The following is a 12,827-nucleotide window of genomic DNA, read 5'->3' as shown; positions in this document are numbered from 1 at the left end:
GACCTAGAGATTATCATACTAAGTGAAGTAAGTCAGAAAGAGAGAAATATTATATGATATCACTTTTATGTGGAATCTAAAAAATGATACAAATGGACTTATTTATAAAACAGAAACAGACCCACAGACATAGAAAACAAACTTATGGTTACCAGTGGAGAAAGGGGGAGGGGATAAATTAGGAGTTTGGGATTAACATATACACACTACTATATATAAAATAGGTAAACAACAAGGCTCTACTGTATAGCACAGGGAATTATATTCAATATCTTGTAATAAACTATAATGGAAAAGAATCTGAAAGAGAATATATGTGTGTATATATATATAACTGAATCAATTTGCTGTACACCTGAAACTAACACAATATTGTAAATCAACTATACTTCAACAAAAAAATTATTCAGCACTTAAGTAACTTTGAAAAAGTTACCTAACTTCTTTAAATCAGGCCAGTCTTATCCCAGAATCCTTGCACTTAACTTATATTAAGATTTGTGGGATTTATTTTATTGACTTTTTTTGGTGAAAAAATTAAATGTTAGAGCTATTATTAAATAATAACCCATTGTGAGCAATTTTCATATAATAAATTAATATTCAAATTATGACTGTAATGATTGTGCACTAGCCATAATATGAATATCCAACAATCTATTTAATCATTTCTCTTTCTCTGGACTTTAGTTTCCGACTCACAAGTGGGGCTTTTTTATTTAGCAACACAAATAACTAGCTCACCAGTTTGATTGGGTATGCAAAAATACAGTGAAATAGATGTTGAAAACTAGATTGATTATCATTAAATTCCCAAGCGTGGCTTTCCATGGAGAATAGCAATATAGCTACAGCTCTCCATCCCAGCCCTCACTAATTGCCACAGTCAGGTATCAAAGAGACTTGGCAAAAGCCTCCATATCTTCCCAACTTAGGCACAGTTGACAAATACACAGCCTTAGGAGCAGACCTGAAGACAGATATGCCAACTAAATGCCAAAAATGTTGCCAAGTCAGAACGTTCTCTTATGTCTGTCAACTCCACAGGTGGGCAATGAACCGACATGCTCTGCTAACATGTGGCAAGTTTCCAAACCCAAGGCTTCTCTTCCAATTGAAAACCAATTAGGCTGAAAGTACTTGAAGATTAAATCCCTCCTCTCAGAATGTCCACAGTCCTATAAAATTCCAACAGATAATTACAGCAGGAGTAAAAGAGATGAACCTTAACAGTGCTTATAAAACACAACCCCAACTACCCAAGGCTTTGTGATGTTAGTAGGATTATTGAGTACTCACAAAGACCTTTTCTCCTCTGCCTCCCACTGGTGCCATACACAGGGATAAAGGAGGAAGACAGATATAGAGCCCTAAGTGAAGCACTGCACCAAGTTCAAGTTTAGGCACACAATCAGATATGTTACTCTAAGAGACAAAATTCAGTTAGTCTAAACTGCATTAACTGCTTGGCTTGAGAATGAGTTTTCCTGAGATCTCATGGAGCAGATCTGTCCCACATACCCCTCCATCTCTCCTGTCGATATCCTGGATACATGCCCAGCATAGTGTACTTTCATTAATATTATTAATTTTTTTTTTTTTTTTTGCTAGCAGAAAGCTTAGTGGAAGGATTCTCAGAAATATGTAACACATGATAGGCACCCTCCTGGGATTTTCTAGGAAAGAAGTACCCTTAACAAAATTGGAAATATTCATGCATGTCTTAGTCCTTTTAGGACTTAGTCCTTCAGTTGTTCCCTCCACGGATCCTAAAAAAGTTACAAATTATTGCAAAAAAGAAAATGCTTATCCGGCCAAGACTCTGAACAAGGATCCAGAAACTTCTAATAAAAGGTGACAGCTTCCTCTTTTCTGCCCCCACTCGATCCTACGCCCACATCCATCACAACACCTATAGCACTTTGTGACATTTATTTTTGCATTCTGCACACACACACACACACACACATGTGCATACACACAGAGACAATTAATGTTTCTAAAAGTGCGTGTCTACAACCATCAACATCAGACTCGTGGGAGTGTGGTGGTTGATAAAATAGTTTCCTGGCACCTACTCAGCCAGGCCAGCTAAATTAGAATATTTGGAGTGTGGAAAGTGGGATTCAGTCAGACAATAAAGTCTGACAACCATGATGCCTTGAACCCTAAATCTCTCAAAGTATAGGATATGTTTCGGCTAGAAAGGAGGATATTTGGGACCAAAGGAACGACTTTGAGATCTACCAATTTACCCCCACCTCACCCAGGACACAGGCACCGGTCCTTTCTGCCTCCAAGGACAAGCCCAGCCCCACTTGGCCTGAAAAGACTTCTGCATCCTCTCTGTCTTGTTAGGAACCCTGAAATATTTCACAGTAAATATGAAGCTCCGGTTAGCACAGTGCACAGTTCCTCTTTCTCATTGTCTGGGAAGCGGTCTTCAAGCAAGAATGAAAACTGGGATAATAATAGAATTGAGTTCCTGGGTCATTTTAAGATATTACTATTAAAACTAATCACAAAAGAAGTTCCTACTATAATGTAGGCTGGAACTTCTTAAAAGAGGAATAATGAATCTGGGTTTGTTTATTTTTGATTCATTCATTAATTAGTTTTTCATTTATTCATTTTTAATTCAATAAATATTTATTGAGCACCTCCCATGTACCAGGCACTAATATTATAGCCAAGGATAAACAAGATAGACAAAGACTCTGCCCTTGTGTGGTGAAAATTTGGTTCATTTATTTACTCATTCATTTATTCATTTGTTTAACAAATTTACTAAACACACTATTTGGAAGCAACTGGGATGGACACCGTAGAGAATCTTTAGACAAATTATGCATAGGCCATGCCCTCGAGCAGCTTTCAACCTAGCTGTGGTGTCAGAGATCAAAATGATTGATTCTCATACTGGGCAAAATAAAATGAATACTAAGTACAAGAATGAGATTACTTCTGGGACTTCTCTGGTGGTCCAGTGGGTAAGAATCCACTCTCCCAATGCAAGGGGCCCGGGTTCGATCCCTGGTCAGGGAACTAGATCCCACATGCATGCCGCAACTAAGAGTCCACATACTGCAACTAAGAAGCCTGCATGCTGCAACTAAGAAGCCCACCTGCTGCAACTAATAGCCCACATACTGCAACTAAAGATCCCACATGCCACAACTAAACATGCCTCAACAAAGATCCCGCACAGCCTAAATATATTAATTAATTTAAAAAAAAATGAGATTACTTCTGACTAAAGCTGACCAAAGAGGAAGGGTCTGAGCCAAGCCATAAATTGCAGCAAATTTTGTGGTGCAGATATGAGAACACTCATCTGCTGAAATAACAGGGAAAAGGCAAGTATGCCTATCTAATATCTGAGAAAAGGTGTAACAGGATGGGTGTCTTATAGGGTGGGTTTAAAAACTGGAGAGAGAAACATCTGAACAGATTGAAGAATACCTGACTAAAGATTTACTCTATGTTGCAACCCTATATGTGAAGCTTCTTCTTCCATTTATTCACTCAATTCAAAACATTCATTGAGCACCTTCATCTAATGGTGAAACAATTAGTAAAAATGTCACCTGTTGTAGCTAAGAAGACAGAAAATGTAGTAATGAACTTTTGGATTTGAGTGGTGAGATTTCCAGGCAAAACCTTCAAGGTGCTGGACTGGCTTTTATTGGCTGTATTTGATAAACTTCTATAAATAAGAAGGAGATGTTCTAAAGAAAAACTAGCTAGTTTATAAGCAGAACAGAGAAGAAATATAGAGGGATCATGATTTTCTCACAGGGAACATAGCACTGTTTTTCATCCCTAACCTCTCTGGGAAGCAGAAAATGTCTCAAAATAAAACACTGCTTGGGGACAAAAGATCAAATCACAGATGTGGCCATAAGATCCTTTATAAAGATCTGTGAAAGAATTAAGGCAGGGCCTAGTAGAACTTCTCTGCTATACTAAAAGGCTTATAAGGGTATTAAAGTTGTGGCTTTTAGCTCATGGAGTAAAATTACATCATATTCATAGGAAATCCACAATGTTTTTAATTCAGCTGAAATGGCAATGTTCTGTTCATATAGATTAAAAGGAATTGAGACTGTAGAAAAAATGTCTTAAAATTGTAGAAAGACCTTTGTGCCCCCAATTCTCTATAGGCAGGAAGCAGGAATATTGTCCCATACTCTCTTCAGAAGGAACGAAGGAGGGTGAAAAAGAAATGATATGCTAGAGGTCTTAGCCAAAAGCCATGGAGAACAATGGACTGGGAGCCATTTCCAGGGAGCAGAACTAAAGTCTAACCAAAGAATATTCCCCATCTCCAGAGTAGGGGAAACTGGCAGAATTTTCCCATAAAAAGTTTAGAATTGCTATGGATCAGTAACTGCTATGTACAGTCTATCCTTCCCCCTTTCCAAATGAGAATATTTATAGGTGATTCTGTTCTCATTTCATCACTATACAGTAGGTATGTATAGGGCAGATAACTTCTTTTTCTAATGTATAACTTTCTGGATCAAGAAGAGTTTATGTGAACCTGATGTAGATCAAAACACCCTAGACTTCAAGCATCATGCCACAACTTGAGTTTAGGAGGGTCTTGGAATGTAAGTGAACATCCTGTGCATATGACATCATGTTGGTAATTGTGGCCAGAAAGCAAACTATGGTAGATTGTTTGAACTAGAGAGCCCTAGAATTCCATGCCTGCCTATATCCATGTTTTTTGGTCATGTTTTTTCACTCTAACCGTGGGCTTGTTTAGACCGGTGGGGAATAAAATCTGACACCAGCAGAGACTTGAAATAGTTCTTGTGCATCTCTTTTGATTCCTGACACTGCCATTAGAACATATCTGGACTAGCCTCCTGGAGGTAATGAAAGACACATAGAAAAGAGTCAAGTTGTTCTAGCTGAACCTATAGCAGATCGGATGATCCCTAGTCAACGTGCCAACTGACTGCACCTGCCTGAAAAAGCCTAGTCAAAATGAGCTGAGCCTGGCCCAGATCAGCAAAACAATTCAGCCAACTTGTAGACTCATGAGAAGTAATGGACACTAAGTTTAGGGTGGTATGTTACACTGTACAAGCAAACCGAAACAGACAGTATGTAAAATGGAATCTATTTGCCATCTCAGTACTAAAAGTTCCCTTTGAAGAAGTTTAATTAAGGCAAATTTGAAAGATCCCTAGTTAACAGATTCATCTTATAATGATACCATAAAATCTCAGCCAGATAGACACCTCTAAATTTACAAACAGATTAAACAGAATAGCAGAGAGACTACAATCGATACAAGAATTCAATAAGTCAGTGTCTGAATCACTGAAAAGAGCCATGGTCAGAGATGTGATTATTCTATCACAGCACAGCCCAGCCTCTTCAATGCAGGATGATTCCCAAGGAGACCATCCAGTCCTTAGAAATAAGTCTCGTTTAATTACATTTGGTAATTGGATACCTCTAATAAAAATCACAGTTAGGATGAATGGGGGATTCTTAGTGGGATTAGAGAAGAAAGGATTGATCTATGAGACATAATCAAAGGGGAAACCAACTAGTCTTATAGCCTGACTCTGGTTGGGGAAGTATGAAAAATGAGGCATCAAAGATGATCACAACCCAGTAATTAATTTGCTTAAAAACCTTCAATGGCTCTTTGGGAATTTATGTGATATCCCTCCAAAGTCTAAGCTCCATGAAGGACTGAGTCATTAAAAATCATCATCATTATTCTCACAAAAGCTAATACCTATTGACTGCTTATGTTTGTTATATGTCAGGCAGTATACTTCATTAACTGTCTTGTTTATGTTTACAACAACCCTGAAAAATAGGAACTGATATTACCCCCATTTTACAGACAAGGAACTAAAGTCTTGGGAGCTTGAAGTGACTTGCCCAAGGTCATCCAGCTAGGACACAGTGGAGTCAAGGTTCAAACAGAAGTCTGTCTCTTACTTCAAAGCACTTACTCTTAAACATTACCTTATTCTGTTTCTTATAAGACACTTATTAGCTCCCCAATGCCAACTCAGGTTTGGCAAATAGTAGATACAATACATATTTGCTGAATGAATAAATTTTTAAAAAGGAATAAATAAAAAGATAAATGAACAAATGAGTAAGAAATGATAGCACCAATGACAGAGACAAAAAACTGAGAGGAGGACCTTAAGGAAGAGGTAGGAAGACTTTGGACCTTATTTGCTAATAAGAAAATGATAATTCCTCCATGTGTTCTGGAAGAAATTAACAGGAAGGAATTTGAGAAAGAAATTAAATGAACATCGGTTTTTGACATCATCAATATAAAAGCAACTAGGTTATTTACACAGGAGCGACCTTTGTTTATGTGGAGGTAAAAGGTAAAAACAGAGGGAGAGGAGGTCACCAAAATGAGTAAATGGACAAGGTCTGGGAGTTTACTGCTGAGAAGGAATATTTCCCCAAGTCGTGGTCACATATGGTCATACTGTAAATCATTCTTCCCAGGGTGTACCCGCTTCCATGTGCACCGACCCTAATTAGCAAGAATTCATTGATTATGTCCCTATATGTACTATTCACTGTGCCAGACCCTGCATATGCATTCCACAATTTAATTCTCACAGCAACACTGTGAGATGAATATCATTCCATTTTTATGGATGAGGTTCAGTGAGAGAAAGATCATTCCATTAGAAAATGGTGGAGGGGTTCAAACTTAGATCTTTCTAACACTAAAACCCTTTCTTATTTTCTTATACTATACAAACAGAATGGCCAGGTAACTGACTGAAAGAGAAAAGTGGCCTTCAATGGGCAATGTTGAAGGAGAAACACTTTTCCCTTCCAATATATTTCCAAGGAGAGAAAAGAATAATAAACATGAATGATCATTTCCAGTCAGTTGAATGATTATATCAGTAATTATTGGTCTTTATTCTTAATTCCTTAAAAAAGAAAGACATACACCCAACTTTGATTAAACTACCACAACACCGTGAAGGCTATGTAGTGGAGAAAATAGCGGGGCAGTTTTTCTTTTGCAGCTCAGTGTCTTTATTCTTTTGCATCCTCAGTTGCTATCCAAACAACTTATTTTGCCCATGTAAGACTGTATGGTTTGACTCAGAATTTGGTCATCTCAATTATAATCCCTTGGATGGCACAAAAGGGCATTCTCCATGAGATGGATGCCAAGTCATATAAGGTTTTGGAGCGGAAAGGTGGAGTCTTTCCTACACCCATAGTTACATACGCTGGTGCTGATGGAAGGATTCTCCATTCCTAACAAGGGCTGGGAGAGAGTCAAGAATTCTATGATGAGCACCCTGTGGAGAAACAGTTTGCTTGTTGCCCAAAAAGCTATTAGTCTGACTCTTTCCTGGAGTGTCAGTAAGATTTCACTGGACAAAAGTGTCCTCATTCCCCTTTTTAAAGTATTTTTATAATACTTCCAACAATGTTCCAAGGTGCTTCTGTCTCTCAGCCTTCTTCATTTAAGGACACACATTGTGTCCTCTAAGATACTATAGCTTTCTGATGGCAGGGACTCTCTAAATAGGAGTTTGGGTTGTGGCAAGATAAAACTGAGAAGAGAGTCTTAGTTTGAGGGACTTTATTATACAAAATAGGGCGAAGTAAACAATGGGAGGCAGATCTGGCTATATTTCTGACAGTCCAGCAGGGGTGGAATCCATGCAGGGGAGAGGTAGAAGTCCAGGCAGAGGGGGCCAAAAAGTCAGGCAGGTAGAACGTGGTGATGAGCATTCCAGACAAAGATAATATAAATAGGTGGTGAGCGCAGAGAGTTAGCATGGCCCCAGTGGGGCCTGGGCTTTAGGAATAGAACTCTAGTCATCAGGCTATGAGAAGGGGGGTCTGTTGATAACAAATGCAGGCCCCATTCTCAGAAGTACCAGGGTCCTGGAAAAGAAATAAAGACACAAGGGAACAAGACAGAAACTCTAGCGGTGATTTGACCTCACGAATGGGGAGGAGTTAGGCTTGTTAAGGAGATCATGCCAGATCAGAAGGGAAATTGAAGTCCTGAGCCCCTAAGCCAGATTGAGGGTAAGATGTCTCCCAGAGTCTATGTTCATATTCAGCTTACCTTAGAGAGCCATCTATATGGTTTAGAGGGATTAAGTCAGCCCCTATAGTGACTCGTAGATTATGGAATTTTATATTCCACCACAGGTTTAAGTCTAGAGCCCTGAGCATGTAGAAGACATTTAATTATAACCATCTATACTAAGTGTATTCTATGTGCTAGGCACTAGTCTAGGTGCTTGACATGTGTTACCTCATTTAACTATATCCAAGGAAATACATACTATTATTCCTATTTAAAAGACAAGGATCCTAAGGATCAGGGAGGGGTTTGTTGTATAGGGTTTTGGGGTGGGGGGGGGTGTCGAAGAACTGTTCTACACTTTGATTATGGTGAGGATTGCATTTGTCAAATTTTGGAGTGAGTTTTACTGAATGTAAATTCAATTTCAATAAACATGACTTTAAAAACTTTTAAAAAAAAAGACAAGGAATCCAAGGCCAGGTAGGTGTAGTAAATTGTCCGAAGTCATGCATTTAATAAATGATGATGCTGGAATACAGATACAAATAGCTTAACAACAAAACCCAATCTTTAAAGTAGATTGCCAATCTTGGTCATACGTTTTTGTACAACAAATATTTGCTAAATTCTTGTTATGTGGCAAACTCTATGCTAGATATTATAGGTACCATCTATGCCCTTAAGGAGCTTAGATTATAGTGGGAAGACAGATGCATTAAAGACAGTAACACTTATCCCTGGACTCTGGTGGAAGACTAGAGGGTGCTATGAGAGCACTTAATGCTGGGACCCAACACTCCCCTAAAGTGAGACCTCCTGAGGGAAGTGATGGAAGATTAGTGGTCATGAAAGCAAAGGATGGAGAGTAAAGGGGAAGAAACAACTTTATCAAAGCCCCAGAGGCAAGAGAAAGCATGATTTCTTTCAAGTTACTGAACAAAGCTTGTGGACAGGAGTGTAGGGTGTATAAGGAGGTGGGAGGAAGAGAGAAGAGATGTCACCACAGAAGTGGCCGAGCCCCATTACACAGGACTAGGGAGGCCGCACCTCCCGGGACTCACCCTGATGAAAAAGCCAGGAAAGGATTTGAAAGTCACATGACCAGATGTGCAGTTGGGGAAAATATTCTGGCCTCTATGTGGAAAGGATGGATGAATGGATGAATAGAAAACCAACTCTTAGGACTTCCCTGGCAGTCCAGTAGTTAATGCTTCATGCTTCCACTGCAGGGGGTGCGGGTTCGATTCCTGATCGGGGAACTAAGATCCTGCGTGTCACGGCGCAGCCCAAAAAACAAACAAACAAACCAACTCCTGCTCTTCAAACTCCATGAAACAGGCCCAAGTAGGGTTTAATTGCTCCTGCAGCCCATCTGCCCCTTAGTCTTCTACTGGGGCCTAGAGCCCAGAAGACAGCCCCCGAGGCTGAGTCCACCATCAGGAATGCTATCATATGGAAATAATGAATGGTTTTCATTTAATGGTTGTTTCCTTTCATACTCTGTATGGCCCCTCACGCCCCCATCCCAGTCAGGTGGCCTCCATTGGTTTCTGAGTCTCCATGCCCAGCTTTTATAGCTCTGACAAGTCATCTACAACCCTCCACCGCTGCTACCTCGAAAACATTTTTCTGCTCTCTCTGCATCCCTGCAGTAGACCCGCAGATTATGGCTCAACACAGAGAAAAAGGAGCACAGAAGAGGTCTGGAATGTTCGCTGTAATCCCAAACACGTAAAAGGTCTTGGCCTTATGTGATAAATCATACCTTCCACATCTGTCAGTGGAAGAATTGAAAGGGGCACATCTCTTCTTCCGTGTGTGGCCAAATGGTTTTCTCCCAGCACTAAACAAGCCCATTTGAAGCACAGGTTGGTAGGGGTCAATTCCTTTATCATTACACACATTTTAACAATCCAGTTGCTCAAAGAATATAAAGCTCTATAACTGCTAACAAAGCGAGAGCTTTGAAGAGCCTTTCAGAAGGAATTATGTACACAAAATTCTAATTGTTGCATTGATTTAATGCCCCTCTTTGTGTTCCTACCACTTTCTTATCATAATTATGTACCTTCTCTACACTTTTACCCCATCTTATCATTCATGCATAGAACCAAATAGGAGAGAGGGGCCTATAGCAGTTACCCACCTTAGGTACCTGTAGACTAAGCAAGAGGTGATGACTTTAGGTCTTTTTCATAAGACGGTGCAGCCTAGAAAAAGAAAGGGCAAGTGTTTAGAAAGAATAAAACAAGCAATAGGTTAGATATTTTTACTTCTTCTCTGTAAGTTAAGACATTTTTGCTTATTAGCAAGGTTAAAGACAAGTTTATAGCCATTATGACTACAAAAGTGATTCAATATTAGCATTATACCAAAATGACAGATGCAAATGCCAGTAGGGAGAACATTCTGAGCAGTTTAAAGGGCTCTAAAAATGCAAAGCATTATGTCTAGGTTTCTCATTAGCCTCATATAGCTATGACATCCCACCTGTAGTCAATATTCTATCATCCATGTTCAAAATAGGCCTGATTTCAAAAAAACAAAAGAAACCTTCACTCAGTTTCCTGAAGTAGAAAGAGAAAGGAAAGAAGGAAGAAAGGGAGGGAAGGAAGGAAGGAAGGGAGGGAGGGATGGAGGGAGGGAGGAAGGAAAGAAGGAAGGAAGGAAGGGAGGGAGGGGTGGAGGGAGGGAGGGAGGAAGGAAAGAAGGAAGGAAGGAAGAGAGAGAGAAAGGGGGAGAGAGTCAGGCTATTGATCAGGCTAAGGTGATATAATACAGCTCATGCACTTTATTCATATAGGAATGTTCCTGAGCTCACGTCTGTAGTCAATTTACTTATATTTTAGGTACAACTTTAATGAGCATGATTATCTAGTTTCCCAGTCCAAGTTATCCTGGAGGCAGCAGGTCACCTGGGAGACACACACAGGCAGCATCAAAAAGTGACAGCTGGGGAGGACGAGGCAAGATGGCAGAAGAGTAAGACGCGGAGATCACCCTCCTTCCCACAGATACAGTAGAAATACATCTACACGTGGGACTGCTCCTACAGAACACCCACTGAACGCTGGCAGAAGACGTCAGACCTCCCAAAAGGCAAGAAACTCCCCACGTACCCGGGTAGGGCAAAAGAAAAAAGAAATAACAGAGACAAAAGAATAGGGACGGGACCTGCACCAGTGGGAGGGAGCTGTGAAGGAGGAAAGGTTTCCACACACTAGGAAGCCCCTTCGTGGGCAGAGACTGCGGGTGGCAGAGGGGGGAAGCTTCGGAGCCACGGAGGAGAGCGCAGCCACAGGGGTGCGGAGGGCAAAGCGGAGAGATTCCCGCACAGAGGCTCGGTGCCGAGCAGCACTCACCAGCCCGAGAGGTTTGTCTGCTCAGCCGCCGGGGCGGGCGGGGGCTGGGAGCTGAGGCTCGGGCTTCAGTGCTAGCCAGGAGGGAGTCCGGGAAAAAGTCTGCAGCTGCCGAAGAGGCAAGAGACTTTTCCTTGCCTCTTTGTTTCGTGGCGCGCAAGGAGAGGGGATTCAGAGCGCCACCTAAACGAACTCCAGAGAAGGGCGCGAGCCGCGGCTATCAGCGTGGACCCCAGAGACGGGCAGGAGACGCTAGGGCTGCCGCTGCCGCCACCAGGAAGCCTGTGTGCGAGCACAGGTCACTCTCCACACCGCCCCTCCTGGGAGCCGGTGCAGCCCGCCACTGCCAGGCTCCCGTGAACCGGGGACAAATTACCCGGGAGAACGCACGGCGCGCCTCAGGCTGCTGCAACGTCACGCCGGCCTCTGCCGTCGCAGGCTCGCCCCGCCTCCTCCATACCCCTCCCTCCCCCCGGCCTGAGTGAGCCAGAGCCCCGGAAGCAGCTGCTCCTTTAACCCCGTTCTGTCTGGACGGGGAACAGACGCCCTCAGGAGACCTACACGCAGAGGCGGGTCCAAATCCAAACCTGAACCCTGGGAGCTGTATGAACAAAGAAGAGAAAGGGAAATCTCTCCCAGCAGCCTCAGAAGCAGCGGATTAAAGCTCCACAAACAACTTGATGTGCCTGCATCTGTTGAATACCTGAATAGACAACGAATCATCCCAAATTCAGGAGGTGGACTTTGGGAGCAGGATATATTAATTTTTCCCCTTTTCCTTTTTTTTGTGAGTGTATATGTATATGCTTCTGGGTGAGATTTTGTCTGTATAGCTTTGCTTTCACCATTAGTCCTAGGGTTAGGTCCGTCCGTTTTTTTTTTTCTTTTTTTACTTAAAAAATTTTTTTTTCCTAATAAATGTTTTCTTAATAATTTTTTCCTTATTTCCAATTTTTAGAAATTAAAAAAAAATTTTAATAAGTTTTTTCATATTTTTGATTTTTAAAAATTAAAATTTTTTTCTTAATAAATTTTTTCTTAATTTTTCTCTTATTTTTATTATGAAAAATTAATAAATCTATTTTTAAAAATTAAAAAAAAATTTTTTTCTGAATAAATTTATTCTTAATTTTTTTCTTATTTTTTATTATAATAGTTTTATTTTATTTTGTTTTATCCTCTTTCTTTCTTTCTTTCTATTTTTTTCTCCCTTTTATTCTGAGCCGTGTGGATGAAAGGCTCTTGGTGCTCCAGCCAGGCATCAGGGCTGTGCCTCTGAGGTGGGAGAGCCAACTTTAGGACACTGGTCCACAAGAGACCTTCCAGCTCCACGTAATACCAAATGGCAAAAATCTCTCAGAGATCTCCATCTCAACATCAAGACCCAGCTTCATTCA

At 40.8% G+C, this 12,827-nt stretch overlaps 1 protein-coding gene across 2 annotated transcripts in view; it reads right to left on the bottom strand.

The window, feature by feature from the left end:
• The window catches only part of METTL15 (methyltransferase like 15), a 370,942-nt gene that overhangs the window by 95,084 nt on the left and 263,031 nt on the right, over positions 1 to 12,827 (bottom strand). Inside the window, exon 6 of one of the 2 annotated variants that reach the window (XM_036861553.1) lies at positions 10,218 to 10,281. The exons of the other annotated variant lie outside the window; for it this stretch is intronic. Within the exon in view, the coding sequence (XP_036717448.1) occupies positions 10,265 to 10,281 (17 nt within the window). The 3' untranslated portion in view covers positions 10,218 to 10,264. The remainder of the gene's footprint in view (positions 1 to 10,217; positions 10,282 to 12,827) is intronic. 2 annotated transcript variants of the gene reach the window in all.

This window comes from Balaenoptera musculus, chromosome 8, assembly GCF_009873245.2.
Source record: "Balaenoptera musculus isolate JJ_BM4_2016_0621 chromosome 8, mBalMus1.pri.v3, whole genome shotgun sequence".
Lineage (NCBI taxonomy): Eukaryota > Metazoa > Chordata > Mammalia > Artiodactyla > Balaenopteridae > Balaenoptera > Balaenoptera musculus.
The sequence above is the reverse complement of the archived record's forward strand: the minus strand, read 5'-3'. Positions and strand labels throughout refer to the sequence as shown.